Source organism: Calliopsis andreniformis, chromosome 7 (assembly GCF_051401765.1).
Source record: "Calliopsis andreniformis isolate RMS-2024a chromosome 7, iyCalAndr_principal, whole genome shotgun sequence".
In the NCBI taxonomy this organism is placed as follows: Eukaryota; Metazoa; Arthropoda; class Insecta; order Hymenoptera; family Andrenidae; genus Calliopsis; species Calliopsis andreniformis.
The window spans coordinates 5,183,222-5,210,881 of record NC_135068.1 but is presented as its reverse complement, the minus strand read 5'-3'; the positions used below and the strand labels follow the sequence as shown (position 1 = coordinate 5,210,881).

The 27,660-nt window shown below is 36.7% G+C and overlaps 1 protein-coding gene and 1 non-coding gene across 2 annotated transcripts in view; both read right to left on the bottom strand.

Moving 5' to 3' along the window:
* LOC143181575 (neurotrimin) overlaps positions 1–27,660 on the bottom strand; it is a 164,694-nt gene that overhangs the window by 9,790 nt on the left and 127,244 nt on the right. The window contains exons 3-7 of the mRNA XM_076382074.1: positions 26,625–26,832; positions 16,562–16,720; positions 10,082–10,210; positions 6,087–6,224; positions 1,570–1,719 (exon numbers count right to left, since the gene is read on the bottom strand). Of these exons, the coding sequence (XP_076238189.1) occupies positions 1,570–1,719; positions 6,087–6,224; positions 10,082–10,210; positions 16,562–16,720; positions 26,625–26,832 (784 nt within the window). The remainder of the gene's footprint in view (positions 1–1,569; positions 1,720–6,086; positions 6,225–10,081; positions 10,211–16,561; positions 16,721–26,624; positions 26,833–27,660) is intronic.
* Positions 23,918–24,069, bottom strand: LOC143181998 (U4 spliceosomal RNA). Its single transcript, XR_013002379.1, has one exon. It is a non-coding gene; the product is annotated as a U4 spliceosomal RNA (small nuclear RNA).

Here is a 27,660-nt window from a genome sequence, read left to right as displayed (position 1 = left end):
GATCCATTATAGAATATTTTGCAATGCAATTAATTATAATTTAGCTTAAATTTGATAAAAAGATAGTTACGCATAGAACAGTGATTGCTGATGCAATTAAGAAAAAATTTCAGTAACGGTGGAGTCTTACTAAAAATGTCTTAAATATATTATAAATAGTTTTTTTTATTTATATTATTGTTATATTTGTAACTATGACAGGCTCGAAAGAATCTCTCAGCAGTTTTAATGTACCTATTGTATATGTAAAAAGGAAGCTTTGAGTAGTATCCTCTTATTCTTTATTATAAATAAATGTAACTACTTTATTGCAACAATTTTCTTCAGCAAGAATTATTTTCCATCTATTCTTAAGAATATTTTCCTACCATTTCTGTTTTGACATTTTACAAATATTTATTTATTGTTCCTCATAATATATTTTTTACAATATTACTGCAGTTATAAGGAAATACCAAGGAATGCAGAGAATAAAAAATTTCTTTCATAAGCACTGAAGTAAACAACCTTAAGCAGTTCATGAAAGGGTCTATTGTACTCGCCGATAAAAATCAATTTCGTGGCTAATGAAAAAGAACAATGACACGAAATACTTGCTGAATAGCGAACGATATTAAACAATTTGTAGCTGACGAGGTACCCAATATCAATTGCAGGGAAGTCGAGCAAGCGAATTCTTTTTCGAACGGTTTAACTTTGCGAGACGTTTCCACAGCGAGGAAGCCCGTCTTTGACTTGGCACAATGGGCAAAGTAGAGCAGCATTTATTAAGTTGAATTAATTGACTGCAACAGAGTGGCTCGGGAAAGGCCGAGCTAAATGACCTGATAGTCCAACAAAATTCGAGTGGGGCCTCCCCTCGATTCAATATTATCGAGTAGCTATAAAACCGTGTAATTAACAGAAGTTACGATAACGAGAGGATTTGAACGACTGTTAAGTAGAAAAGTTGTCCTGATCACGGAATTCCTGTGCAATTATGACTTCTGAATAAATCATTGCGAATATAAATCCGTTTAATTGCACAGCGGAACATTTGGTTCGGATGTACCTTTTGAAACAAAGTGTATTTTTCATGCGAAATGTCGGTAGTTACATTGATTAGTCCACGTTGGAGGTTTTTACGTAAATTTCTGTGCACGTACGTGGGGGAAAGTAACTTTAATTAAATTGCAATTTCAGTTGAGGTTATTAATTCACTGGTCTGTTTGGAAAACATTAATTTCAATTTTCAGAATGTCCATGATATCAGAGGAAGGCAATAAATGATAGTAATTATTATATTTCGCTGAACGCTATAATATAGTGAAGATTGATAACCAGCATTCGATTACTTAAAATAGAGTAAAATATTGATCGATATAAAAAGTAATGTCAATTATACTAATTACTTATTGACAGAAAAACAGTGGTATAAAATATTCAGCTATATTAGCGAAGAATGAGTGATTTAATTATCTTATCAAGACTTCCTATTTTACTGATGGACACATATATATTTAACTTTAGGAAGAATTAGAACAAACACACACATTTAATCATACTAACTTGCATGTCAATTTTACTTACTGTAAACCTTGATTTTCCCATCAGTTTCGCCCAGTGAGTTTGTCGCAATACACCTAAACGATCCAAAGTCCTGGGATCGTACGGACTTTATGGTGAGCCTCATGGTTATCTCGTACCCACTTGGAATTGCTTCTACCTTGTAGTTGTTGTCTACAATAAAAATACCAGAAAATATCAATAGTTTATATTTCCAATTTAGGAGAATTTTCTTAAATACTGAAGCGTTCGTTCATAATACTCTGTATAAGGAAGAGAAGATAATTTTACTTTTAGAAAGAAATTTAAATAAGTACCATGATGAAATAAGCTGTAAATGGTTTTTCTAGTTGCTTTTGTATAATGAAAAAAATTTGGATTGTGGTATAATTTGAGTCGTAGATAGCAGAATCCTCCAATATGAACAGCATCCATTGAGAACTACTGCTATATTCTAATAACTGTTGCATTTTAACAATAAGACATAAAAATATACTGTTTTATATAATAATATACAAAATATAATTTGACGAATAATTGTTTTATTTCTCTTTCAATTACTTTCCCCTAAAAAATTTAGCGAAATTTATGAAATTAACCTGACAATATTGTAGATTAACTCGTAAGGCTTTCAAAAAGTGAACGTAGTATTTAAAAAGACTATCCTATGTAAATATTATCATATACTTATTTAAACAGTAATTCTCTAAGCATAGTTTACACCAAAGATGATCAGTTTTTCAACATAATATTGATATACTACCCAATGAGAACCACTATTGCATTTTAATAATTATTACATTTCGCGGATAAATAGAAGATAATCATATTCTAACAAAAACCACGTTTTATTTTCATTACTTGATTCAGTGCTTATACAAAGAAACTTAGGAAACTTTTAAAAGCTACTTTTTCCCTAGAAAATTCACTGAAATACCAAATGGATACAAAACTCAAAATTTTGGCCCTTTTTCCTAAGTATACTCGTGTATAAACAATTATCTAATCATGGTACAGTTTACAGTGTGCATCAAAGATGATAAGTTCTTCAACGTGATATTAATGTACCACCCACTGAGAACCACTGTTGCGTTCCAATAGCTGTGATTCTTCATCAATGAGACCGAAGAAAATCATATTCCTATAAAAACAGTGTTTCATTTCGTTTCATTTCCCTTTCTGACTTAGTATTCACAAGACTAAGATTACAAGGAAATACAATTTAATGAAGCGCTTCGTCACGCACACACGCACGTGTTACGTCTCTAATTTGGTTACTATGTAATTGCATTTGCCGCTCGTTAAAGGGCTAATCTGTTTTATTCTCAGGGAAGAACAGCGACAGAGCCATGTCAGTTTCAAATAACAAGAAACTCGCTGACAGTAAACTTACTGTTTCTGTGCCAGCTCGCTTAAGCGTTATGAAACTGTGCACAGTGGATGCACCAATGGCCATAGTTATTCGCACAAGTGTTATTCTCGCTGAGAGTACAGGTGGCAGCCATGTTGGTTGCACCATGGTGTTTTATTCGAGGCTATAATACCGAAAGTGTGAGCACTGGAGGAATTCATCCATGACTTATCAGCATCTGTAGCCTTGTTCAACTTGTTTTTTGATAATTACTTTGCTAGCTTGTTTAAATAGTGGAGGACGAATGGGTGTCCTTGTTTCGAGAGTGTATAGAGAATATTTAAGAGAATTAAATAAATAGAAACATATATATACATATATATTGTAGATTTCATTGTCTGATATACTGTAGATCTCATTTTCTGAGACACCCTATATGGGACTTTTAATTACAGGCGATGGAAAATGTTAAGGGTGATTGTAGACAACAAAATAAGACGAAACTCAAGAATAATGAAATTGTGTTTGAGCCTTCGTTTGCTAATTATATTTACATAGTGTTTAAAAAGAGCTATAAATTTTTGTGTTACCCCGTATATATACAGTTGCAAAGAATTTAGAATCAAAGATCATTCTTCATCAACACATATGTCTTGACTACAAATTCTTGAGGCACCCTGTATACAATTGCATTGCTATTTCCAAACTCCTGAGGAAGCAAGAAACTCCACATATTACATTTCGTCAAAGTTTTGATCTGAAATGAAAGATGACTCTTTACATCAACTCATGTGCCTTGGCCCTAAATTCTTGAGACACCTTATATACAATCACATCACTATTTCCAAACACCCGAGAAAACAGGATACTCTATAAATTATAATTCATCAAAGCTTTTTTATCTGAAATTAAAGATCATTCTCTATTCTACACGTCAACACATATACCTTAACCTCAAATTCTCTAGACACCCTGTACACACTTGCACCGCTATTTCCAAACAGCTAAGGTAGCAGAAGATATATATTATAATTCATCAAAGTTACGATCTATAATCAAAGATCACTCGTTAGGTACAACATGTGTGCCTTGGCCTTAAATTCTTGAGACACCCTATATACAATTGCCGCGCTATTTCCAAACTCCTGAGGAAGCAAGAAACTCCACATATTACAATTCGTCAAAGTTTTAATCTGAAATGAAAGATGGCTCTTTACATCAACTCATGTGCCTTGGCCCTAAATTCTTGAGACATCCTATATACAATCACATCACTATTTCCAAACACCTGAGAAAGCAGGATACTCTATAAATTATAATTCATCAAAGCTTTTTTATCTGAAATTAAAGATCATTCTCTATTCTACACGTCAACACAAATACCTTAACCTCAAATTCTCTAGATACCCTGTACACACTTGCACCGCTATTTCCAAACAGCTAAGGTAGCAGAAGATATATATTATAATTCATCAAAGTTACGATCTATAATCAAAGATCACTCGTTACGTACAACATGTGTGCCTTGGCCTTAAATTCTTGAGACACCCTATATACAATTGCAGCGCTATTTCCAAACTCCTGAGGAAGCAAGAAACTCCACATATTAGAATTCGCCAAAGTTTTGATCTAAAATGAAAGATAACTCTTTACATCAACTCATGTGCCTTGGCCCTAAATTCTTGAGACATCCTATATACAATCACATCACTATTTCCAAACACCAGAGAAAGCAGGAAATTCTACAAATTATAATTCATCAAAGCTTTTATCTGAAATTAAAGATCATTCTCTATTCTACACGTCAACACAAATACCTTAACCTCAAATTCTCTAGACACCCTGTACACACTTGCACCGCTATTTCCAAACATCTAAGGTAGCAGAAGATATATATTATAATTCATCAAAGTTACGATCTATAATCAAAGATCACTCGTTAGGTACAACATGTGTGCCTTGGCCTTAAATTCTTGAGACACCCTATATACAATTGCCGCGCTATTTCCAAACGTCAGAGGAAGCAGGAAATTCCACTGTAATCGACCAACAGACGGACCAATTCCTCGCCCTCTTGCATCGCTTTTTAACACTTTCCTATTTTCATTCGCATCTTTCTCGTTGTTTGTTTCGTTCACGTTCAATCTGTAAAGTTTAACGAGTTCCTGTCACGCCACGGGGAAACTTTTCCGCAGCTTAGGGGGATCGGCCCCGACGTATCAATTAATTCAGAAATAAATGTTTCCGCACTCTTCGCCGCGGCTAAGGCCTCTAATAATTCATGTTCAGAAAGAAAATTAAGCTTTATCATTAATTTTCTGTGGGGGAGGGCCGTGTTATCAATTAAGGGGGCACCAGGTACGGCGACACGCACGCGGCTTAATCTTCCACCCGCGTGCTCTTTAGTCCGCCCTTTAACACTTGTCACGAAGGATCTAGGGTATGGTTTCATGCGAAACAACAGCGTCAGGGTGAAACAATTAGTGGAGACTGTGGTGGTATTATAGTATAACATGTAGGCATAGCGTTGTTCCTGAATATTATTTGAGTAAAGTTATTTCCAGGTGAGAATAATCACAGTAATGGTAACATATTAGTTTGTTTGGTGAAAAGTACTTGGCTAGTGATTTCATTGGAAGCAACAGAATTTCTTTGCTATTTGATCACTTATACATTGATTTTTAATAAGTTTATAGTAATGTCGTCCAAAAATATTTTTTTGTACCTAAAATAGTTAACTGAGATAGGATTTTTTGTATCCAAAATAGTAATATTGTACAAAAATATATTTTTTATATCCAAAATAGTTGACTAAGGTAACCAATTATTTTGTACTGCTTGTCTAAGTTACTGAGGTCTAACTTGTTGAAGTGTCATTTGTCAGAGAAAAAAGAATTTTAAAAAATGTTTAGAAATTGGTAAAAGTATAGAATTTTCTTTGACTGATATACAGAAGTTCAAAATTTAATGAAATTTCATTTAAAAAATAAATTTGGGTTTTCTATTAAAATATTACTTTTCAATTGACCAATTTCACACATTCGTGAAAAATTTGAAAAGTCCTTGTTCTTTTTACAAAATATGTTACTGATACTTGTATTTTCCCTGTATTATATGTGTAATGAAATAAATGAAATTGTATAACGGAATGAAAATTCTTTTAGAGAGGATAGGATCGATTTACACTCACCATTTGCAATGGTTTCATTCGATGGCTTCGTCCAGTAAGTAATCGGTCTTGGATAAGCCTCGGTGTGACATTCCAATAGAAGCGTTTGACCCTCGTAAGCGCCAACTAACTGGTTTTCAATCCAAACCATCGGCTGAACTGGAAAAACGAAATCCTAATATTATTAGCAGTAACACTGGTTAGCACAAATTTCACAATTCTTATTTCACTCTTATTATTATTTTATTTGTATCTAAAACTCGCATTAGACTAAAAAATAGTTTAATACCTAAGCAACTGAAGCAAATTGCAAAATATTAGAGAATTTTCATTTTTGCATCCAAAACTTGCAACATTATTTGAGTGTTAATAATATATACCACTAGTTCTCAGTTGCTGCTAAAATTCGTGCTGATTTGAATATGCTGATAAACTCTTTCCATAAAAATGTATTATTGAAAAGAATCGTAATACTGGAATTTTTGGAAAAGTGTAGGAGGACTTTTAGTTGTGAAATTATAAATGCAGACATAAATTGATATATTATGCACATAACAACTGAAACGCTCTGTTATGACACTGAAAGGCTACGTAAGCACTAGCATACATGTGTAGTTGTACTTGCACGTGATGATCGCTTACCCAGACACTTGCGAATTGATAAATTTATTCATGAACCTAAATAAAAATTTTATCCTCAAAGGTTAAGCAAGAGTTTTCCCTACACATGCATAGTAGAGCAGCTCCACTCAATACAACGTTTATTATGCCAACACAGTACATAAAGGATAGACTAAATTTATTCATAATTTAACTTTTGATATTATACGCGGAACAATGTTTTTAGAATTGACTCTGACTTCCAAGTCGAGGTGAGGTGATAAATCTAGAAAGATAAGTTGATTATAAAATAGTCAAGATTGACTGAAAGACAGAACCTAACCAAAATCAAATTCAAGAGAGATTGCAAAGTTGGTTAGTACAAGTAAATTTTAATTTAATAGTAATCTATGATATAGATCATAATACACCTGAGTTCATTTATCGACAACCTAAGTATCACTTATTATTATCTAGACACCTTTCTCAGTTCTTCATTCAAAATTACTTGCACCTTACATTACATATATGCGTAGTACAGTAATTTCAGAAATATTTTATTATTAAAACTGAAATTTTAATTCTTGAAACGATTTTAAGGGGTGTTAGATATCAAAATAATTCTGTGTGATGTTTAACAATAGAAGAAAAATAGTAATTCGCATAAACGAACTGCCATTCAATATAATTTCCTCGCAAAGTCCATATTTTGAGGACCCTTATTTTAATCAATGTGTCACAAAGTCGACAGTTCGATTCACGGCAGACCTTCACTGCCGGCGAAAAATGTTTAAGTCGCCGCTTCAGACTGGAAAACAATGGCCTTCTGAATCTGCCATTCACGACGTCCCAAGTGGCATCATTATGGTATGCCTTTGGGAGAGATCTACGACCACAACCCTAGACTTCAAGTTCTGTTTTCGAACATGCATGTGTAATGATCTCACTCACCACTCATAAAACTGTCTCATCACCTTGGGTTGATAAAGTCTCTATCTGATTACCTTTTTGGGGATGGATACTAACTGACAACAGAGGATTGAAGTGATGTAATGAGGCAATAGGACTGTTTCCTCCTATAGAATAGAGTTAAGGGCTCCCTTTCTAGTTCATAGATATTAAGTTGTACTAGACATAGTCGGTTCTTGAGCAATTGACAATATAGGAATTGTTGTATGTAGCTAACAACTTGGTAGTTAGGCTCCAAGTGAAACTAAGTGTCTTTAGCTAATAATTACTGTAGTTGATGCTAGGTAACAGAAGATACAGCTTTAAAACTGGGAGGAAAAGAACGAAGAAAAGACCACGTGTGCAAGAATATTCTCAAGAAGATACTTCTGGACTGTTCTAAAGTTTGGCAGTTTTCCTATCATATAGCTACTATTGTACAGTAGAGTATCCAAATGTCTTAGACCTGGATTTGAGCTTCTAAATAAACAGTGTTCAGGAGAAAAGTTCCTTTAACCCAACCCTATTTTGTAATAAGTACTTGGAAGGTATCCTTCGTCAATCTATCAAGTTCAACAAAAAGAGAATGTTTTAACACGTGCATGTATTCAAAGTCAGTAGAGTCTATAGTAACTGAGCTTCATCCAATGCTCTTTTATCCCCATTAAGCTTGCCGAGTTATTACATTCATGGAGTGCTGCGAGTTGTCTGCACAGACTCGACGTTGGCGAACTAGCTGGGGATCCCAGGATCATCAATTCCTATGTTGGGAAACGTGCAAAGGAAAGTCACCTATAAAGGCATCACCCAACTTCTAAGGGCTTATACCTAGTGTATATTCTATAGAGTGTATTCGAAGTTTATATATTATGATAATTCTATTGCGCTGAACTTTGAACAGCAGCAATACTTTCTGTTATGATTACTGATGTTAATCCTACAAAGGGTGGATCACGTTCCAAGCTAGAACTACTACTTAAAAGATATACATGTATACTATGTTTCTCTAAGATCAGGATATAGGATACCTAGCGTTGAAAAAGATATAAACTAATCACTTAACACTCTCATGTCGGTATGAAGGACATCTTAAATCAATCCTGTGCTCGAAACTAGGCTTCTAAATGATTCCTGCTGATCAGGGATGCCAAATGAGCAAAATTTGTTGACGTCACTACATAGGAATAGGAGTGAGGGTATGACGCTGTCCAATCGTATTGTGTCCTCACACTACCCCACTGCTACTACTCCTATTTCATAGTAACGCCAGAAAGTTCTACTCACCTGGCATCTCTTGTGCTCAGACTGATGCATACTATGGCATCATCACCTCTGAAGAGACATTTCGCCGATATGATTTTATCCTACACATTGAAAGTAGTTACTCAATCATCCTATCTGACCTAACCTAACTATTTTCACGTCAAAGACAGGGTCAGCTATGTAGTCTTATTGACAAGTCTGTTCTCCTATTTTCACCTCTGCTTTCAATCTCACTGGTTCATCTCATCTTTCACTTTCAGTAATCAATATTTACAGTAGCAGAAGAAACATTGAAGCTGATATTTATAGATATGAGTACGAGTAACTTTAGTAGTAGGTCAGAGCTGCGATACTGCCCAGTAACTACACTTGGCTAATGCGTTTATTCCATTTCCTTCATTCGTAGCTCATGGCTTGACGTGGAGGCTCACTCCATTTTCACATAAGGCCTAGAGCGATAATGGGACAACCGCTGAAGAGTAATATCAGTGGTAACATGGTAGGATTGGTAAACTCGGTGTCAGTGTTGGGAGTGTCAGAGATATCGCAAGTATTGTTACTTTGGCTTTGGTTATTTGGCCAGTTTGAATTACGCAGTTCTGTAACCAGGGTTGTGATATAAGTTTCTGCTAGGGGTATAGTAATGGAAATTGAAAGGTGAGGGAAGAAATAAAGGGTATTCTATTGTATGGTGTTCCTAAAGTCTGGCTTTAGTCTAGAGTCTAGGGCCTAGGCCTATAACAATAGGACATCCATTATTTCTACACCTACTTCCCAATTTTCTCCACTACACACAAGGAGGGAATTAACATGGCAACCCTATCTATAACAGATATTTGATGTCATGTTGGTAAGAATGATTTACTCTGAAACATCCCCTTACTCTGCAAGACTTGGCTATTCCATAACTTTGGTAAAATTTCGGTGTCCTTTCGTTCCACTTACCTTTAAAATTTTCTTCTGTCCATCACTGTATGTCACTATTAACGTTTACAGCAAATTTAAGAACAGTAGAGAGCAGATGGTTTTCAACTGCGTTGTCATAAACCGCTCGCATAAATGATTAATAATGTTATATTCGGCAGAAACATCTTTCATAATTGACATTGAGTGATATTCTCAGTTTATGACACGGTTGGGGTTTAAATTCGTCTATTCTTAACTATACCTAAAACCTGAGCTCAATTTGCATTCGAAATACCTACAGTGAACAATGAGGACGATTCTCTTGCTGACTGTTGGCGGCACTCCGTTTGACGCTATACATAGATATGGTCCCATGTGAAGACGCGTAACACGTGTTATTTCCAGTTCTGGACCTTGGATACTCGCCACTGCAACAGAAGGGAAAAATATGGAGAGAAAAATGTTGGTTTCATTCGCTCACTTTGGTCGAAGTTTAAAATGGTATCGATAAAAAATTGTTAAACTGTTTCCCTATATTTTGAACTTTTTTTTAAGGTCCAAAGGATTCTCAATTTAAAAGCTATAGAAGCCTAGGATCATCAAAGCTATCAGGATCATTAAGGAAAGTAGAGGCTCTAAAAAAATAAAGTGTACATGGTTCACTTTAAAGTAACTCACATTGAATAAATAGTTAATTTAAAACTTCCAGCAATAATCGTGAATTAAAAAATCGAATTCGTTAACCATTTATTATCTTACACCAACACGGAAGCAATATTTTTATATCCTACCGACGACTTCCGAGCACGTCGGTATGCATGAATTTGAATGCAGATAAATAACCAGGAACGAAGTTGACAAACTACAATCGAGTCGTTATTAGATTTACATAAATTACAGTGCGCAAGGCATGCGTCCCCGTTGTCGTGAATATGTTAAATACGCGAATTGCTAAAAAGTTTTCCAGCTGTTTACATAACCAATATAGCCTACATAACCCTATAGCCAGCAGTAATAACGCCGCTTACGAGGGCTTGAGGTTCGCTGGATGTTTAAATATGAGCATATTTGCAACAGCTGTAAAATGTTCGAACCGCTACGAGTCAGAGAACGATTTACTAAATATGAGCTGTTCAGCGCTGGCGGTGAAAATAGGAAGGGTGGTGAGGGGGTTCAATTACGTTAAAAGGGGATGTAAATAATGTAATCGTCGATAAGGGAATGTTGCTATATAGTAAAGTATTCGAAATCTTACAGAGAGACAGTTTCTAGTGGAATGAACTATAGAACAGTGGTTGTGGTGGGGGATACTTCCATGGCCTTATACAGCCACTTCATTTTGTTTAGGCAGTATAAAGGAGTACACTCATGTAGATGTCCTTTCTTTGTTAACATTATTGTTATAGAAAATATTATTACTGTTTATGGTTATTCAGATACCTATAAATTAAATATAAACCAGTATTGACATGTACCGGGACAAAATGTCTTCCAGTGACGTCATAGAGCTACCATCGCAGCCAATACTCTACTTTTCTATTCTATGACGTCACTGAAAGATATTTTGTCCCGGTATATGGCAATACTGTACAACTCAATACTTGAACGAGTCTACGCATTTGACACTAGTGCAAATAATTCTGAATATTACTTTTAATAAAAAACGAGTTTACTCAATTATTCAAATATTTAATAAAATATGTTCATATATTTTTTTGGTAATCTTGGCAACATTTTCGTTGAAGAATGTTTGGTTTATATATCATTTTATTATTGTTCTTATCTAACTTGCTATTCAATTTTTAACATTAACCTTATATTTAAGTAGTTATTTTAAACATTCATTAAATTTTGAAAACTCTGAAATATTATAAAATGTTGCAAATTCATTAAAACTGTGATCAAATTTCACAACTGTATCATCGTAAATAATATTAAAGTAACTTTTTCGTCAACTGCAACTACTAATCGTTCTTTGCAAGTGCAGTTTCTTTTTCAAAAGTATAAAGATGCATTATAGGACAAAACGAACTAGGGCAATATAAATTAAAGGGTCCATAATACTGTTCAAAAGTACGGCATTCGAAAGCCATAAAGGGTGCAATAGCTCGGAAGTTTCAGTGCAAAAGTTGCAAACGAGAAGACCCCAAAAAGGAGTTCACCTGTTCAAAATCAAAATTTCGCGGGAAAGTAGTCGGTAAATTAAAAGAAATAATTCGAAAGTTTTTATGGGGAAACTTCCTCCGCGATTACGACCTTTCGCATCGGGTCTACCTCGAGCTAGAAAATCTCCGTAAAAATATATGATACATTGGCTAAGGAAACCCTCGTTCGCTCACATTTCACTTGAATCTGAAGTAATTGGAATTAAACCGCTAGCGATGACCATGAACCATAAAATCAGTCTCCCGATATTCGTCTCAAGCCTTTTAACTTAACATTCGTTACTCATTCCTGGAAAATCGTTTCTCGATTATTGGATCGTAATTCAGTCTTAAAAAGAGCACCGACAAATTCAATGGACGTTGGAACAAACAGTGTCCAAAGGCTATTTTTTAAACAGAATTTTTGTATAACCAGCGTGACGGAGCGACAAGTATTGAACCAACATGACTGGCGAGTTTTATATTTTACCAAACGCTCGCGATGTTTCGTCAACAATGCAAATTAATTATGGGTATTTCATTACATTTCGTCACTGTGTATACACTTCGCCAACGCTACTTCGACAGCCGAGTTCAATCGATAAGTATAGTTTTCAGTGATTCAATGGTCTTGATCTTTGCAATTATTTCGAGCTGCTAATAGGTACTTAGTTGCATTTGAAGGAACTTGCTGTGGGTCAGAGAAAAATGCAGATTCGTAGCAAATGTAGGTTCGTTTTCTGGGAACAATTCGAGGAAAAGGCGATTCTGTTCTGCTTATTCAAATCCAGAGATTGAAAAAATAAAGAGTTTTAAGAAACCGTCAAATTGAAAATTTCATAGTTTAAGTGTTTGGAATTTTTTTTTTTTAATTTCAATATTTGAAAGTTTTGTCTTCAATATTTTTATTTGAATATTTCAAAATATGACAATATAGATCCTTGAATATTTATGAATTTGGACAGTTGAAAGCTAAAAAAATTTTAAGTTTCAGTTATTTCAAAATTTGAATATTTTGACACTTAAGAATTCAATTTTAAATATTGGAAACCTAAAATATTATGATATTTGAGTACTTATCTATGTAGTTTGAATTTTTTAAAAGTTCAAAAGAAGGATACATTTAAACATTTAAATATTTTAATTTGCAAATTTTATTTTCAAGTCTTTTAATTTCCAAAGTTTTTATTTGTCTCAATTTCTTATACTTCATTGAAATTTTCTCAAGCTCCGAACGCAATGAGTATACCACTTTAAACACTTGTTGAAAGGGGCGTTCAACCCAGCGAGATTCATTCTACGTGTTTCTCGACCTTAGGCAATTAGGAAGGCATCGTCTCTGCAACCAAGACCATCTGAACAGCAAAGATCTGATTGGTTTTCCTTTTCATCGATATCTCATACGTCGTCTGTGCCACGACAAAAGAGACGGGGAAATGGAGAACAGACACTCTGAGTACTGTAGGGAAATAATTTATTTTCACTTTATTTATCGCCTAATGGAATCACGATCAGACGTTTTCACGAGAAAACGTCGAACAGAGGACAAGTAACGATAAATGCTTAAAACAATTCCTTAAAAGATTCAACCGGCGAATAAATCACTGGAAATTCATTCTTATCTCCCAGTCGCAACGAAAACTCGTTTCGTCTGACGTCGGCGAGTAGTGCATGCCAACTTGTCGGATGAAAATATTTTAGCATAAACTTTAATACCACTGATGGTAATTGCAATGACGCCAGTTTAAACACTTTGGATGTTGATAACTCTGATTTCGACACTTGGAACATGTTTTTAATTGTGTTAGATTAATCGAATAGTTTCATTTGCATTTTAAAATGAACTTCAATATCAAGTATGCTTAATGGTGACTTATTTTAGGTATTGACGTTACTGTCAATATGTAAGTACCTTTTTTAGGTAGATTGAGGTTAAAAAAAGTTTTAATTTACGTTTGGTATTCAGATATCACGAAATGGGTTTAAGTTTTAGAATTACCTAAATTGAAGATTATGTCAAATTAGCATACAATTATTTAATGGTTACTTTTGGCTTTGAGATTTTAGACTGTCAATTTATTGTAGAAAATATGGTAATATATCAATAATTCGAGGAAGCATGGAGGCTGCATATGTTTTAAATTCAAAAGCTTAATGAAAACCTTTAACATTTCCAGGTGTTTGAAAAATGTTCAAATATAAAGTTCAGAGAGTGTTCTAGTTTTCGAACCTAGGAGAATCTTCGAGGTATTGAAGCCCTCCAGAAGTTGCATCATCACCAGAATCCTCAAAAGACATTCACAATTTTTGATTTTCCGAACAGTGTCAAAATATACCCAAGCTTCCAGAGTTTCGCAACCTATAGAACTTTTAGAATCTTGAAGGTATTCGAAAGTTTCAGAAGTTCCACCATTATCAGTACCTCCACTACACCTAGGTAGCTTTTATGACTTCGGGAACAAGGACCTAGATTTAAGCTCACAGTATTTAAGAACGTTTAACAATAGGAAACTTCCTCCCCAAAATCCTTGCACTTCGGAGACAATTGCTTAGAATATCTCATTATAAGATTTCTACAATATCAGAATTCATTTACATGCGTTAGTAGTTCAATTGAATTCAAAGACCCAACGCTGAACCAGAGTCTGAAAAGGGTAAGACGAACTGAGCTGCATGATAAGGGGCAAAGGGAGAGAAAGGCGGAGACGTGAGAAGGGGTTAGCCTAATCCTGTCCTTTACGCACCTACACACAGTATAATTTGCCCCCACCCCCCACACTTCCGCCTGCAATTAGTCAGGAAACGGGGTGAATAGTCGCCAGGGCTGTGAAGGAAGATCAGGTAAATGGTGCATCGGGAGAAAGGCGAAAGAGGGTTAGTGGAATGACTTAAACAAGGGACAGGAATGGCAATTAAGGGGCAAAAAGACGGAGAAAATGAGCAGCACTTTGACGATTCAAAAATAGAAACGTTCCTCGTGTCGATTCCATGCAGCCTAGCAGATAACGCTACGTATCTATGCCAGGAGGATATCGATTTTCGAATACTCGAACAGAAACAACTTCCTTCCTAGTGCAGCTTGGGTCAATGGCAACGGCGGTTCGTTTATACAATTCAAGTACCTAAGCAGTAATTGGGGATCTTTGTAACGAAGCTTAATTGGTACATGGACTTTCTAAAGGAGATTAACACTTCTATGGGAAGATCTGCCAACCTGCAGAAGTAGTTAGCTTGTTACCTAAAGGGCTGACAGGGTAGATCCAGTGTCAATTGCTCCTACCAGTTCATTAGAGATCACTCTTGGTTAGGTTATTCATTCCTTCTTTGAGTACTTTAGGTAAGGACATGTGCGAAATATGGTTAAATCAAATAAAGTTAGATAGCTCAAGTGAGTTCTAGGACACTTCCTCATGTATTCATGAAAGGACATTGAAGTGGCTCCACTTGGGTTACACAAGGAACTAGAGCTTTGCCTCTTATATTAGCCTAAGGCTGTGAGTATCCTATTCAATTTTACTGGAACTGGGTACTCTAATACTGAGATTCGTTCAAATAGAATTCTGCTCCTAATTAGTGCATCACACTCCTCTAAAATGATGTCCCCCGAGTTCTAGAACTTATATTAAGTTCCAGTAAAGCGGAGCGCACATAGTTATAGTCAGAACTTGCATTGTACTAAAGCAAAGCTCTTCATCCGCTGAATTCTATTTACAGGACTATACATTCACTGGTTCTATTAACCTTAGTTACAAAAGAATTCTAAATCCACCTATAAAGTAGAATCATAAATACCAAACGATACAATAACAGTTTTATAAGTCACGTTCCATATTCTCCGGTTGCAACCTTATATTTTCACTTGTTTCTATAGGAGAGATTCCTGGATAGAGAAATGTTTCTAAGTGCAAGCAGTATGTAAGATGCATTCGAAGTATGCTTTCATCATGATTATGAGATTTCTGTGAGAAGCGAACTGACAAGTTGCCAAAACGTGACATAATACATCAGAAAATAACGGGTACCTATCAGACCAAGGTACACTGAGGTTGTGAGTAATGTAGGAACATATTCTCATGGATAAATTGAAAATTAATGATATCCTTTCCAGGAACCTTATACTGTATGCTGGTTCATTTCCAGTTTCCTGACATAAGTTAGACTCTCCCTACACGTGCACCCCCCTCAACTCGAAAGAACTAGCTACAGGATATAAAATCACATATCCTGAGTCAGCCGCCTAAATGATATCGATCACCCTAATCACTCCCAGTTTTCAGCCTCGACCAATTGACAAAACTCAATTCACATGACCAGTATCGCAATAAAGATCGCGTGCAATCAGAGAAGCAACGAACAACCGGCCCGTCTGTCACGCCTTTATTCGCCAGCGGAAGAACCGAGGAAAGGTATGCTGCTCCGTACGAGCGAAGTGGCAATATATGTGGAACGAAGCGAGATCGAGTGAAGGGTAGCAATGCGAACGGAGAAAGGAGAACTGAGGAGATAAAAGTAGGAAGAAGGGGACAGGTCCTCTAGCTGGCTGCTGTCTTAGCAAAGTGGGACCGGTGTGGGGTGGCGAGATGGTGAGAACCAAGGTCTGGCAGAGGTGTTCCAAGTCATTCAGAGGATACGTACCCTCGTGCCAGTTCGACAGGGTGATTGTGCCTCCTGCTTCACGACGCCACGTGACTGTTGGCTCCGGGGTACCGGTCGCAGCGCAGCGTAATGTCACGTTGCTCCCTTCCCGTACTACCATATCCGTGCTAGTTGGGTAGTCCAGGATATCCGGTGGTACTGAAACAATGACCACATTGCAATGGTATCAAGCCGCCTCCCTCGTGTACACACGTACCGCCACGCTCGAGCGCGGACATCGTTCGCTCGGATAGATGGCTATCTAGCCAGCACGGACCCGATCTACCGATGCCCCGCTGTACATTCGCAAATATTCTACCCTGGCACGCTGTGGTAGCATGCTGGTTCGGCTATCGACGGATGGGGGCTCGCTAGACAGCCCCGCGCGCGGGAATCCGATCGTAAAATCTCGAATCGCTCAACTGATCGCGAATCCGCTCGAGCTACCCCGCGTCCCAAGCCATTGCCGCACCGATGGGGACCAGCTGCAACGGGATCAGCATGCTTTCAGACGCTTGGATTGTTACTTGGAATTGATGGGACTTGCAAATTTCGGCTTTCTAATCTAATGTGCTGTTGTAGGGCAAACCAACTGGACTTTGTTGGACTGTGGCCTAATTCTTGACTAGAGATGCATTAGGGTGCATCCAGTGTGGACCTCTAGTTTCTTACAAATTTTGTTTGTACCTATCCATTTGTTTAAGCTTCTTACAAGTTTCAACGTATAACTTAAAACTACGTATGACCTAACAATTCTGCTTACTTAAGAACAAAGCGACTTATTATAAATAGCAGTTGACTTCAGAGATATATTTCTCCATATAAACTCGTTTGTTAATTATGAGTCTATATTGTACTGATAGGAAAATCAGTACGGTAATTTACGGTGTAGTTTCAGTTTAAGAAATTTGTTAATTAGTAATTTGAGGTTAGATACAATATATTAGTGGATAATGAACATAACCTAAAGGCATAAGATCGCATAAAGTCAAGGAATATACCAGTAGCTTAATTTTAATTGTGGAGCCTGAGTCAAAGACTGAAAATGTAAAAGTTGTTTACTATAAATAATTTTTAAGAGTGATAAATTTGTATAGTAATGAGTTCATAACTATTATAATAACTATCACTTTTGCTATAAACTCGCAAATTACTCTCAGCTGTAATAATCTCTTTTACCTTGCATAAAAGCAAGGTTCATTCAAAATAAAAAAATATTACCAATAAATAGTAAAAGTAGCAAAGAGCTCGTAACAACAATTTTCTTATACTTTATAATTAACACTCTCCAAAAATGAACATTACATAAAAGAAAATTTTAAAAATAAGGAACAAACAGGACACATTTAAGCGTTAAAAGTTACACTGACACCGAAAGTAATTAAAAATTAGAAGCACGTAAAGGTTATAATTAATTGAACGATAGTCTGGAACTTTTGTAATAGTCTCAAAGAAATTTCTCGGACAAGGTACGTTCAGTTAAAATTATTCCGAAACACAGCGAATTCGATATTTCACATGAAAAATGCGATGTTGTCGTTAGACAGGCATGGTATAATATTAAAAATTAGCAGGCATATGCCGATCAAAGCTCCCTCGCTAAAATTAAATTTTACCGTGTGCTAAGCCAAGCGGCTTCTACTTTCTTCGGTATTTTATTAATTGACACATCGCGTTTTCAAAAGTCAGCCATGGCAACCGATAAATTCATATTCTGCGAGGAATTCATTTGCATCTTGTTTGCCGAAGTATCATGTGTTGAAGTTGTATATTGCTGTCATATGTGTTGCCATTAATGGCTACCCGATTTTCTCCACTGCCAAGTTACAAGTGTGACAAATAAATATTATTTGTATTTCCGTGCTTTTCTTACTTAAGAAGATAGATAGATATTAATAGCATAAAAATATGCATTAGTTTAAAATTGTCGTAATAGAATTCAAGGTACAGAGTATACTGAGATTTAAAAAACCTAGCCTATCCAAAGACAGATTTATTAAAGCTAGAAAAAATGACGTAAGTCTGTTTTATAATTACTCTGATATAATATGATATTTTCCTGGAATAACTTCTTGCAATAGTTAAAAAATTGAATATTTGAAACCAAAAAAATTTGGAAATATTAAATTTGTAAATTTTGAGAATTTCAAAATAAAACAATTTGAAATTTAGAAATGTTGTAAGTTTGAAAATCTGAAAACTTATGTGCCTGAATATTGAAATACTTCAAAATTCTAATGCGCAGAAATTTGAAAATTTCAATTTTGGATATTTGAAAATAAGATCTGAAATTTGAAAATTCTGAAGATTTAATGATTTCGAAATTCGACAATTTAAGACTTTAGAATTTAAAAAATTTTTAATTTAGACATTTCTGCAACTAAAATCAAATATTTCTAACATTTTCAATATGTCCAGAATTGTTGCAGTACTTAAACACAATGAGTTCGCTTCAACTCTATTTACCCTACACATTGCCAGATATTTGGGACAGCCTCCAGAGTATACGATTCGTATAGAGCCAATCACTATTTAATGCAGCTTCGCTACTCAGCGAGCAGGCCATTTCAGCGATGATATTCAAAAGCTTTCATTGACCAAATCCCTGTTTGTCATGAAAACGGCCACTCTTGCAACTAGTCCCCTCTAAGAAACTCGATACCTCGTTCCTCCTGTGAGTTTCAAAAGACGTGTTCAGAAGGTAAAGGAGCCGTATAACGAATTCTACACAGGAAAAGGTCTCCGAGAGTTGCAAGAGCCGCCTCAACTATAACGCACGTTTACAAAACTTGTTATCCTGATTAGACTGATGTCCTTAGACATATATTGTTATAAATTTATCAAATTCTATGCTTCTATAATTACGACTAGATAAAGATATATTTCAACGACCAAATGATCACGAATGATACCGAATGAGAATCCAAATCGTTAAATGAAAATTCGTGGTTACTTAATGCTAATTTTACTAACGCTAATTGTATTTAATTTTATTTAATATTGAGCTTAAATTCCTAAGTACCTAATAAAAAATAATATCTACAAAATAAAAATGTATCATAAAATAGAATATTCAGCTTCTGGAATGCAATTCAAGTATCGGGACATGCACTTTTAGGTTATTTACTCACTGAGATATATACTTTAGTCTCCAGGTACTGAAACATTTACTTGACTGAACTTCTTTTTGGCTCTACTCATCCAGAATGAGGTTATTCGGATCCGCCAAGTTTGCCTAGTCGTCATATCAATTTGAGTAAGGTCTAGGTTAGGTTTGAACGAGGTTTGAACCAGGTCTGGGGTAGGCCTCTGCTTGATCTGTGCTAATTCTGAGATAGGTCTGGTTTAATATATTGATACTGAATTTATTTGTGGCTTTACCCATTCAGAATAAGGTTACTGGGGTCCATCAATATTGCATATTTAACATCTAATCAGAGATTTGAGGATTTCACTGCCCAACATCATACAGTTCTCACTGCTGAGGCTTTTGGGAGTAAACCGTGTCCTTTTGGAATTATTTTCCCAACGTTTCGCCAGCATTGCAGCTAGCTTCATCAGGGGGCAAAAGAGACACACGGATACTGGTCTATGCTGACCACACACATTGGTCAGCTAACCAATTAAAATACTTTCTGATTGGCGAGCAGTGATCCGGAACATGAATACACTCTGGTATAATAATAGAATACCATAAGGCACACACCAGTATCAGTGTGTCTCTTGACCCCCTGACGAAGCTAGCTCCAATGCTGGTGAAACGTTGGGAAAATAATTCCAAAAAGAAACGGCTTATCTCGAAAGCCTCAATAGTGAGAACTGTATTTGACATCTAGTTCTGGTTTAAGTCTGGGTTAGGTCTATGTTGGGTCTGTGCTAGGTCTAAATTAGGTCTGACTTAGGTTAATACAATTACCGATTAAATAAATCCTAATACACAGCACAGAATGAATTAGTTTAATACAACATAGTCTCATTATTATAAAGTCATCAGTGAATCCTAAACAACATTTAAAGTACATCTGCAGCACTCAATTGCTGCAGTACTCAAATTTCATACCTAAACCAACTAATCCGCTCAACTGTCCACTGAAGAGTAAATATTCTTCGGAGGTGTCCACCTATTCCATAACTGTCAAGCGTAAAGCAATTGCAACAGGCCATCGCAGATCACAGAAGAGAATATCAAACAGCGGTGGCACAATTCATTTCACGCACTGGCTATATTCAGTGCCGACCAGGTTCAGTGGGTGCAGGGGAAGCAAAAACCGTCGTATCCGCAGATAGTATATTTATTGATACGGGAAAACAATCGTTCGAAATTTATTATTTCACGCATGTCCGAGTCGACAACGTGTTTGTTGTTCTCCTTTCGTGCAGTCACTTTTTTCGCAGCGATCTCTTCCCACGCGCGTAGATTGCGCGGAACACAGTCCCCGAGCAATTTCAACGCTGCTCGCGAGATTGCGATTTCTGTCGTGGACAATTTTGCCCCGAATTCTCTTCTGGAATACTCGTCCGTGTTATGAATGTAATGAACTTGCGCGTTACTGCTTTGTCAGAGAAAAGTACGGTCGGTTGGGTCAACGACGTGTGGTAACATGACTGTTTAGTTTGCTAATTAGAGAGGATGAGTTAGCTCATTATATGAAAATTCCTGGTCGCTACATAAAGAAAATTGGTTCATTTTGGATATTCAATGATAATAGTAGGAACTGCATATTGCGTCGTGGTTTTGACTAAATTTTGAGGTTACCAATGGGTACACCGATGAAGTTGGGAACGAGGACTTAATTATAGAGTGTACCAGAAATAAGGGGTCAAAAGTTATTCATATGTTGAACAGTATAGAATACGTAAAATAGGGAAAATATGGGAATTTTTGTTGAATGGAAAATAATGCAGAGAAAATAGTAATGGGAATAATGAAATGTTGAATAAAAGATATTTTGCAAACAATGCGCACTGCATATACAATATACTATTTTGCCCCTCATATTCCATTTAAGCAAATTGGAAGTATGAAGAAGAGTTAGCGATGATTTTGCAAATGGACATCAATTTTCATTCGACGCAGTTATCAATTCTAGCTCGAATATTTTTGGCAGCAATTTAGACCCATAATTCTTTATTACCAAATTCAGTTGCAACTGTGCATCCATTATGATTGTCACCATCAATCATTTGTGTGATTAATTTCACTGATGCGTATTGAAGCATTCTGCAGATATTACGAATATTATCAGTAGGTATATAATTTTGGAAAAGTTTGAAATTCGATATTTTTGGGATTCATGAGAGATCGTTGCGCAATTAAATTAATAATTTGTCAAGAGATATATAAATAAAGAGATAAAGCTTCCAATTGTAAGTTGAAATAATAATTAATGAAATTACAAATTTCATTTTCTATGTTAAAATGTTTTATATGTATATTTCTTGACGATACATTTTCATAATACTTGAAGCAGAAATTCAGCGTTCAACTAATTTCTAAGGTTTGTGTATTTGTGTCAGATTTTACATAGGCCTGTTTTACTTATCTGTCTCCACTTTCAGAGAGAAGATTTGAAAATTTTACAATGAAAAAATTTGAAGTATCTAAGTTTTTAAATGTAAAAATATTCAATATTTAAATTATTATATGTATATATTATAAGCTAGTAGAATTTTTAAAAAATATCAATACTTATTAAAAAAAGAGCATCACACTTGGGCAACTCTCCTTATTAAATAAATCACGACCAATAGAAAACAAATAATGTTAAGTGACTTTGGATTAGCTACGTAATATTAATTCTAGCTCTAGCATATACAAATATGAAACTTCTATCTAAATAACAACTCATCCATCTCTGTTTAATTATACCTACTTTTCCCCAATTTCCTCAGTTTCCTCCCGAAAATTTGCTTATTCACATAAATCTTGCAAATTAATCCGCCAATAATTTAATTCGCAACTCTGCAATCAAATTATTCCCTAATTCCGAAATCCGTGTCCCCGGTTAGCATACATTTCTAGCGATTAATCGAAGACAAAGGTAAGCGGGGGCAGGTAATTTCGCAGTGCACAGCGGCTAAGCAAAGTCACTGCAATAAACAAGGAATTTAACGAGAGTTATTCGCGATAAGCTTTAGCTTTACGTTTATACGCGTGTGCTACCATACCGCACGCCGGAAGTCATACTCCGCGGCGCATTTCACCTGTGTCCGTCGGCTAATCGAATTTCAGTAGTTTCGTTCGAAAGTTAATGACGTATTTGTGTCCGCGACATTGCCACGAAAGATATTTAATTAACCGCAGAAACATTGCAGTAACTTGTTTACTCGCGCGCATTCAGCAAGCTCAGCCCGAGGGAAGAACAACACTAGCCTCATGCAAATGTAATCTTGACGCGCTCACGAATTCATCGCCCGCGTCCATCCAGCTATCCCTGATCGTCGAATTATGCAAACAGTCGCTGTGATGACACGGGATGGCAAAAATTCTAGACCGATCCATCGATAAAGGGGAATGAGCGGATTCTAATTTCCACCTTCTCCTCCCATTCTCACGCCTCGGCCGTGTGTCGTGGGAGATCGTTGCGATCGATAAAGAAGAAATTCAAGGAGGCCTACGACTAGGCTTGAACCATACCCTCGCCGCACGCGTACTGCCGTGCGCAGCGACTGGTAAATGGGCCTCTGGCAAGCCCTGGATGGCCGGCCAGTTATTAGAGAGAGAAGCACCAATCGCCAGGAAGGTGTTTAATAGCTCACCAAGAGCACAATCGCTCCTCGAAGTTTCGGTATGCAGTGTACACTTTACATACATTTGCATCCCGCAGCCACAAATTCCGCCAGCGAGGAGGAGCTGCACGACTTCACGGTCAGGTGTCTCTATCTCGACGAACAGACTCTTTTAACAGTGCCCCCTTGATTACACTGCTTCGAGAATACGGCAGGCTAAACGTTTCCTTTGAATTTAGGGTGCTTTATTGGCGAGCTAGTTGATGTAGTCGTTCGTCGTCTCGTCTGCGTTTCTATGGGATCTATTTTGATGCGTGGACTGGTTTCTTTAATATGAATGACTGGTGTGAGATCCAGGATGAAAAAGAAAACGAATTGTAACAAAGTTCGAATTCAGGGTTTTCGAGTGGTAATGGACTCCTTCCATATTAAATTAGCTATTACAAAATAGCTAACAGTGATATCGTAGAGCAGGGTTTCTCAACAACAGCTCTATGGTCTCCTAGTGATCCCTAAACCGAATTTTCGGGGCCACGAGAAGAAAAAGAAGATGGGGATAGGAAAAAAGGAGTAAGGAAAAAGAAAGGGGGAGAAAAGTCATAGAGATGACCGATGTTCAGAAAAGAGTCTTAAGCTAAAAAAAGGTTGATAAATCCTGTTTTAGAGTAGAAGGATGGAGGCACTACATGGTATGTGGTTACATCAAAGTTTTCAACTAGCAATAATCGCATCTCAGTAAAACCTCATTGCTTACGATATCACCATTGCGCCACTTAGATACCCCTAACCTTGTTCTCTATAACGTCACTAGCAACCACTTTGTCTTGGCATGTGCCTACCCTAGTCCTAATTGTCCTATGGGAACTTTTGGACCTCGGGATGGTACGAAACTTGCTGTACGGTGATGTCATGAGGTAGAGAGTGAACTTTTCGAATGAGATGAGGATTTCTAACAAGCAATGGTTGGTGAGGTAATCTCTATCCCATTCGAAAAAGTTCTCTCTCTATTTCCTGACATCACTGAGCAGCAGGTTTCATACCATCCCTATTTACACACCACATTAGTATGTATTAGTTACGACACAGAATGAGCATATTAATTTGCTTGCTTGTGGTTGATCTAGGTAACCTAGTTAAGTTGATCTAGTTTTATTAAGTTACAGAAGTAGGATTCATGTGATTTTAATCAACAACCTTCTTCAATCTATAAACCTTATGCTTTAAAAATTGAATATTGACACTTGAATATTTGTCTCTGAAACTCTCATTATCTAAGGGACTAGTCTTCGTAACACATTGCCAATTATGTCCTCAATATCAAATTTCGCCAAAAGACCATAAATCATAAAAAATCCCAGGACATGAAGATCTCGTGTCATTTGCAGAACCCCACGTTGGAAAGTAGTCTGAAAAGTGTCACGGTAATGTAAAACTAATGGTCATCTTTGAGTTGCCACTCTCACTCGGCGACTCCGTAATTGACTTGTCACTGCTCCTCTGGCAAAACTAATCCGAAATGGAAACGTCTTAATAACCCAGCATCCTAAGCCGAGCTCAAAATGAAACGTCTAGACGGTATTAAACCGCGCGGCGTCTTTAATTTAGCCGCGGCGAGTAACTTTATAAGACCGCGGCCAGCGATACACCGGCGGACAAACTGCCGACGAAATAATCAAGGATTAAATATCGGCGTCACAGCGTGGTGGCAATCACGGCCTTCCAGGGACACGATGGTGGATGTTAAGGGGCCGTAGTTGGGGAAGTTTGACAAGTTGGCGGTAACAGGAACGCTGGTACCAAGTGCCAAGAAAGTTCCGAGGAAGGATCAGTTGATGCATGGCTACGGAAGAAGGATGCGCTTCGCCAGGAAAGGACGTGTTCCGCGGGATGCAAGCGCAAGGGGGTGCCTACGTACACAGGGAAAACGCTGAATCTGCCTGTTCTTAGTCGAGTTTCACAAGGACCAGTCAGGGATCCTGGAGTTTCGCTAGACGTACGATACAAACCCGCGAGTTATTACCAACGCACGATTTGGTTCCAAATGCCCTACGAAATTCTCTCTTCCTGTAAATAATAACAAGACCGCATCACCGCTGCTGAATTCAAGCAGCATGCGAAAGTCTGGCTGACAGCATCGACTGGAATGCATGAGGATCGGGACAATACTGAATACCAACCATAGACTTCTAGTGCACAGAATTCCTGGTAGGATTATAAACACACAACGCCACTTTCTTAAGACAGTAGAAATGTGTTGGGACGACGATTATTGCGTTTAGAGTGTTTTACACCAGCATCTGTTGGCTGGTGGTAGACGCTATGCCGTACTTAATGAGGTGGACAACGTTTGGCTTGTTCTGGAGGATCATTCTGGCTAAAGGATGTAAGGATGTACTTACATTCCACGTTTCTCAAGGTGAAGGCATTACTTGGAAGAAGCTTTGGAATTGTAGGAAGAAAATCTGAAATTACACTTTACTGAATCTAGGATCTAGGGTACACGTATGGGGTCTATTAAGTTCAAGAACAGTTTAAGTCCAGAAACTATTAAGTTTCTAGAACAAGTTATATATACAGTTATCTGAATTATAGAATATAATAACATTATGTTGGAATATGCCATTTACACAAGTAGGTGCATACTGATGACAAAAAATATTAGGTTAGTAAAAATAAGTAAGGTTATTAAAGTGAGAAATAGTGGCCGGCAAGTAACAGGAAAGGTTAGATTTTACTATGCTGGATTAGGTATAAAATACCAAAATAGTAGTGAGCAGATGGCAGGAAATGTTAGGTTAAGTAAAAAATACTAAAAAGCTGTCGGATGACAACAAGAAAAATTCGATTGTTTTTCTTAGAACCCTAAGTGACGAAGATATTGTCTCATTCCGTGGTAAATGGCGCCACTTTACCAGCATTCTTGGCGCGGTTACGTAGCTTGAGTAGATTCATGAGATCTGTGTTAAACCCAGGGTAATGTAATGAAGAGGAATATAGTGGTTAATTTACAGCAATATCGAAATTGCTATTAACCCAACAAGCTTGATGTACGTATATATAATACAATCCATCCTAAAATCACTTGTTGCTAAATACGTCGTCAGAGGCGAATGACTCTACTATTATATTAAAATTATAATATTGTAATGGAATTAATGAAACAGTACCAAACGTCCCTCGTCACTAATTTAAGCGACAACCTAAAAGTATTCATTGACTTCCCCATACATGCACGTACGTGGTAACGTTAGATTCCAAGGATTGTACAATGCATAGGTGACATTGACTCAGATAATGATATCCTACTAATTTATAAACGTGAATATCTATTTACCAACTACTTCAAGGAATCCAGTGTTGCTGGACATCGGGTCAGTATTAACTTGGCACATGTACCATCCTTTATCCGATTTCCTCGTGTCTTTGATGTGAAGAGACCAGGTGCGATGACCGCTATGTGTCACGGCAATCCGATGATTCTTCGTGATAACGTGCGTTGCAATCGTGAGGATCGTTTGTGTGTCGACACGGAGCCACGCCACCTGCGAACAGGAATACATCACTTTTATTAGAACACAAGACAGCACAGAAAAGAACAATGATAAAAATATCAGAATTGCTTAGACATTATTCACTAGCATAAATCTATAATAGTAACATAGAATTATAATTATCTATTGCAATACTTGTAAAACGTTGGAATATTTTTTTCAAAGGGACATGGATCATGCCTGAACGTGCCAGTTGCATTACACAGACTTGCGAAGAAGTCCCGCGGAATGGCGTAGAGGCAAGACGAATTCTTTGGTCCAATTATATAATATGTGTAAATACTTTAACCAATAATACACTACAGTCGAGAAACGAGAAGAGGAGCAAGGCGTGGTCTCTTTCCCTGTGACAAATTAGATTGGCATCCCTTTCACGGGACTTCTTTCCTACTTTGTCCAGTACAATGTAGAGGGTCTAATTGACCAAAGTGGGAATGCGACAGGGTTGTCGCAAAATTCCTTCCTTGGTTATAGTAGGGGAAATTTGGACGTGAGGGAAGAACTAACGGGTGTCCTATTAATATAGGTCTATGCCCTATATAAGAGCGAGACTGTAGCAATATAATACAATAGGACACCTGTTCTTTTTTCTCCTCCTCTTAATTTTCCCTAATATGAAGAAAAAAGTTACATTTCATCCTTCACGCCTTTTCGACTTTAGCATATTATTAACCGAAATGGTCATATTTCAAGTTCACAATCGGTTACGTGAATGGTATCTCTTCTTTAACACTTGTACACTTATATCAAAACTCAAAGTGTATCTGCACAATATTTTTTAAAGGACCCATGATGCATACGTATGCGTTATTAGATGTA